At 43.1% G+C, this 5660-nt stretch overlaps 1 protein-coding gene across 2 annotated transcripts in view; it reads left to right on the forward strand.

Annotated features, from left to right (window-relative positions):
- The window catches only part of nt5c3a (5'-nucleotidase, cytosolic IIIA), a 10820-nt gene continuing 5160 nt past the window's right edge, over nucleotides 1–5660 (forward strand). Inside the window, exon 1 of one of the 2 annotated variants that reach the window (XM_031867457.1) lies at nucleotides 1–211. In XM_031867457.1, the coding sequence (XP_031723317.1) occupies nucleotides 74–211 (138 nt within the window). In that variant the 5' untranslated portion in view covers nucleotides 1–73. Of the gene's footprint in view, nucleotides 212–1504; nucleotides 4904–5660 lie in introns of those variants that run through there. The other variant, XM_031867459.1, reaches the window with a different exon arrangement.

A 5660-nucleotide genomic window follows, 5' to 3' on the forward strand; every position in this document is an offset into this window, starting at 1 on the left:
TTTTTTTGCACCAGTAGGACGGTGCGTGAAGGCTGCTGGTTCGTTGGAGAGTTTTTTAACAGCGGACCCCATCATGGACAGGACGGCCGTGGTAAAGGTCGGAGCCGCGGCCAGCGCCAGCGTCTGTGCCCTGTTCGGCGGCGTGGTTCTGGCTCAGTACATCGTCGCCAAGAAGAAGCGAGCGGGGAAGAAAACTAGGATCATAGAGATGGTGAGTTAAAAAAAATAACCCAAGACGCTCGCGCTACGTCAAGTACGACGGCGGATACGATAACAGGAAGTGGGTGGAGTTGTACCTTCAAAATAAAATGTGCGCAATCCGTCGGTGGTTGAGAACAAGTCGTCTCGAAGAGGCTGTTAGTTGAGAGCAGATTATAACAATTATGATTTCTTTATAATTTTCATTGCAGGCGTGATAATTTACACATCAATCTAACGTTATTGTGTTATGAAGTATGTGAAAACCTGCACTTTATATTTAAACAATATTATTATACAATATTATTAGATATTCAGGAATCACCAGGATTTAAATAAAAATTAGTAGTAAATCAGGCATTAAATACATTGGCATCACTAAAGTATTTTAATCTATGGGACACCTACATGACCTGTTCGCTTCTATTCTGAAAAACCACGTCCGGAAATTGCTTGTCATGCTCTGCGCAGGCGCGAATGTCCCCCTAAAACAGCAGCTGTGGGGGTTTTTCCAGAGGTCACCACAGATTATTTTTTCTTCTTCTTGTTCAGACACCTGACCGCTCTGACAGCAGCTGCGCATCCGCTCGCTGCGGCTCTTTGCAAGGTCCTGGGATGAGTTTGCTGCCGTTTCGGTCAGCGTGGAGGTTATGCAAGCTGCAGCAGCACCTCCTTGCAGCTTCCTAACCTGTCCGACGGGAATCATCCAAACATGGCAAAGTAACTGCAGACAATCAGGGGGCCAAGGGTCATATGTCGAGATGTATTTGACTCAAGTAGACAGACTTTGAAACATTTCTATACACATTCAGAATTATATCTTATTTATTTTAATTTGCCCGTACAGATAGTAACATATGAATTATTATCGTATCTAACCTGTACATCTCATGTTTACAGAACACTGCTTTTCAGAATGTGTACAAGTTTATAAACTCTTTCAACGGATAACCTTTTGCATTTTTCTCAAGAATTTTGATTATCATTTACAGTTTACAAGTCTTTTATAAAGGCATTTATTTAATTTCTATTTAACGTAAACACCATCCCTAGAATGCCCACGTGAGGGATTTATGTAGTTCAACAAAGTACATATATTTATTTTCTCACAAAGTAGTTTCTAATATCTGTTATATGGAGCCAGTGCTTCATGTCTTAAAGCTGCATTCTCTCTAGTGACCACCAGGGGGCGACTCCTCTGGTTGTATAGAAGTCTATGAGAAAATGACTCTACTTCTCTCTTGATTTATTACCTCAGTAAACATTGTAAACATGAGTTTATGGTCTCAATCTCTAGTTTCAAGTCTTCTTCAATACAGCATGATGTTCATTTAGTACATTATGGTCCATTTAGAGGCAAACAGACCATAAAGCAGGGGAAGCTTGTAGAAGATATTTAGAGTTTGTACTTTGCAGGCGTTTCTACATGCTGTACCTCTACTATAATCTATGATTCATCATGTCTCCGAGTTATTTGACCACACCTTTACAGGTGCACACTTGAATGCTCTGTTTACCCACACAGACACACACAAGCTCGTTCACCTGAGAGGACTTCGCCCAAATTCAGCTGCCACTTTTCACAGTTCATCGTCTGCAGTAGAAACAGTTGATAGGATTTCAAAAAGGACAGACTGACATTCGTCGTTTTGTTGCTTGTAATTTCCCGAGAGGCCAAATCAAAATATGGCTGATTTATTTTATTCTCTTGCGTTGTGAGAAACCAAACCAGTGCATGAAAAAGAGCATTATTTGAGTCAAAGTCTCACACAGCAGCAGCAGAGGCGGCCCTCCGCCCTTTGTTTGCTCTGTTCTTTTGTAAAGTAGCAGTATTCACCCCGGCTGCTGGACAGAGACCGTTAGCTTGTTTCCCGTCCCGACCTTCAGCGTGGAAACTTGTGACCATCTGCTTTTGATGATGCCTGATTCTACAGGAGCACAAACATCCGCTCTGAGTCTAAAAACCACACGACGGCAAACTCAGCCAGGCTTTTTACAGGGACATTCCTCTACGGAGCGACTTCTAAAAACCCAGCTGTGTCACTTCAGAAAAACAAAGCACAAGCTTTTCTTCATTCCTCGAATCTTTATTCCTCTGCAGAGACGTTGAAATGAAACACTAAAGATATCCAGTTCTGGAGGTCTGAAAGAAATCACTAAACTATGGTTATATTTCTTTAAACTGCAGGATGTGTCCTGACAATGAAACGGCTTAAAGGAGACACTCTTCGTGCTACCAGAGAAGTTAAAACACACAAGTCTGTTTGTTTGCAGTACTGCCCTGTGACAGTAAAGTCCAGATTGATGTAGCGAGCTTGGTAACGTCTGCTGGTATTTCTTTACACAAAGAGTAGAACGAGTAGAAAAGCTGTCGCTTTTGTGAAATCATCTTTTGCTTGACAGACTCCGTTCTGACTCCTAGTGGCGGTGTGCGTATGTCCTTTACATTACAGTAACTGGGGTGAAGTTCAAACCTTTTATTACCACCTATGCTATGACTCATTATGGATGACTCAGCTCCTTCAAGTGTCTCAGAAAGCCATGACGGTGAGACCAGCATGCACAAAAGCAGGACCCTGGAACCAGCCCCTCCTAGATGGAGTCCAGCTGGTAGTAAAGTTGTCAATCTTACCGTCCTGGCAAAATGCCTGCCCTTAAAAAGAAGAGTTCTTGCTGCGTTAGGTGAGGAAGAAACCTGCCTGAGTGTGTCTCACCGTGTTCACCTCTGGAGGGCAGAACAGAGCTACAGTTCATCTGCAAAGTCTGTGTTTTCTTTTGGAAAAAATAGATCTCCCCGATGTTTTATTTGTGGAAAAGAAGCAGAGACAATACGACCAAAAGAACGTGTGAATATTTAGGGTTTGCTACATACAATACAGTATACAGTAGTCAATTTACAGATGTTGCCTTTACACATGAGACCGGTTCTACTGCTTTCACACAAAGTGTCAATAACAGTGGTATTACAGTTTAACACGCAGAAGGACAAAGACATTTATTTGGTCGATGTCGACTTTGTTTCAGTCGAAGGAATTTATTACATTTTTCTCCATTTTATTAAGTTGATTAAGGTTTGGCAATTATTCAATATTGTTGTCCTTATATATTGACAAAAATCTCATGTTTAGTCCAATTTTACCCACATTTCTCACAGCACATTATCCTGCATGAGAACACGCGTGATATGATGTTTTTTATTATAGGATTTAGTTTTCTGTCAGTAGTGCGGACATTTCTTTTGTCAGTCGTAGACGGTGATAGGAATAGCAATGGAAACTAGAAGGACCGCCACCTCGGCTGTTTCCACGTATGAAAAAGAACGCGTGTGTCCACCTCGTGATTTGGATCCGCTCCTAAAATGTCCTGAAGTTCTTCCTTGGTCCGCACTACACCCTCCCACCAAGCTTCATGAGAACTGGGCCGGTAGTTGTTTCTGTAATCCTGCTGACAAACAAACTGAAAACATCTCCCCCTTGGCGGTGGTAATGAGTCTGACCAGTGCTTTTATTTTTACTGGCCGTGCTGCTTTATCAGCAGCAACAGATGTCTGTCACCACGATGACCTACAGCAGTTCCCAGTCGGGGTGGGGGCCACAGGCAGCTCGGAGGCATTCATGTACTTAAACGTGTCCCAATGAGAAGTTGAACTCTCATATATCTGTATGTGGCTGATATTATAAACATGACCTGCGTCCTGTCTCATGGACCAGCTGTAGTACCATCAGTCGTAGTAATTGTACTAGTAGAAGTAGGACTAGTAGTGGTCGCAGTAAGATCAGCACTGTAAGTAGTAGTGAGAAGAAGAAGTACTGTGGCTAGTAACGTTAGCAGCACCGCTAACGAAAGGGTCCACTACACAATGATGCGTTCAGGCTCTGTTCAGTGAAAATGAGTATTGGGCAAAATAAGTACTTGGGCTACACGATTTTTATGTAAAAGCTTATGTAGTTTATGTTGTCATAAACTGGATGCACGCTGACGCGTTGCTGTGTTCCACCAATCGGTGACTCAGAGGAGCTGCTGTCCTCCGGAGACGAGAACACGAGACGACCTCGTCCTCCGCCGGCCTCGACTGCCTCGCGTACCACGACTCCCAAACAACTAGGTCGCCGCTCTCCGATTACACTTCACCAAAATAACACTGGGCTCAGAGAGACTCCAACCCTGTGCAACCATTTCTCGCTTCTCTTTGCATTTTTACATTTGAACATGTACCAGTACATCCAAACACCTGGAGTTTATAAAAACAGAAACAACGAGCGGGTGATCGCTCCGAGGCGTTAACACGAAAACCATCGAGGGTACGAACCTGCGTGACTAAAGCGCCATCAGCAAAACAAAGCTTCAGGAAAAAATATTCTAAATCTAACCAAAATAACTTTCGACATGAAATGCATAAGCGACTCATCAGGATGGTCCCTGAAAGCACCTGGTTCACGGGGTAAACCAAGTGTATCATTTAGTGACCGCGTCACCAACATTGTGTCTTTTTAAAACCCCGCTATCAATAAACAATGTGTCATTGTTCAACCTTCTGTCTTTATTATTCTGAGTGATGAATAATCGTGGAGTTTGAGCCTCTCTATGTCGGGGGAGGAGTCATGTTGGGCGACGCCCCCACGACTGTTGCCGTAGATTATAAAAACCCTCTGCAGTCAAGTAAGCCTTTCCTCGCTCTCGTTTTAGCTGACGCAACAGACCCGCGGTAAGTTAGTGTGTGTGTGTAGATATGTGTGTGTGGGGATGTGTGTGTGTGTGTGTGTGTGGGGATGTGTGTTTGTGTGTAAGCGGATATAATTCAGACTGTAGACAGTTTTGTCTACGTGTCTATAAAACGTCAGAAAATAGTGAAAAATGTCGAAGTGCAGGGTTATGTCTTTAAATGTCTTGTGTTGTCAGAAGTGTTCAGTTTAATGTCAAATAAAACACAGAAAAGCAGGAATTCTGCATGAAAAACAGCATTTTCTGTCATTTTTGCACGAGAAACGATCCAAACGATGAATCGATTATCAAAATAGACGGCGGTTGATTTCCTGTCGATCCTAATCGCTGCAGCTCGGATGTCGACGGCACTGTTGTATTCAACTGTTGATTGTTAAGCAGTGTTTCCTGTTTTCAGAATATCCAGTTTGCTCCGAGAAATGGCAGGTTTGAGTTTCACTGCTGTCCGAGGAAAACACCCCCCGAAAACCTATCTTTACTCAGCAGATATGAAGTTTAGGAGGTTCCTCTGGCTCTCTGCACGCTCAGATGAGTGTGTGTGTGTGTGTGTGTGTGTGAGTGAGTGAGAGTGAGAGTGATGTGCTGGAACTCTGTTTTTATTTTTAGTTTGTGTTCTGGGTTTTGTGTTTCTGTCGGATCAGAGTGACTCATGAGGTGCTACAAAGCCTGATGCTGATTATATAAGGTGGAAATTGTGTGTGTGTGTGTGTGTGTGTGTGTGTGTGTGTGTGTGTGTGTGT

Source organism: Anarrhichthys ocellatus, unplaced genomic scaffold (assembly GCF_004355925.1).
Source record: "Anarrhichthys ocellatus isolate YVR2014 unplaced genomic scaffold, GSC_Weel_1.0 scaffold39, whole genome shotgun sequence".
NCBI lineage: Eukaryota > Metazoa > Chordata > Actinopteri > Perciformes > Anarhichadidae > Anarrhichthys > Anarrhichthys ocellatus.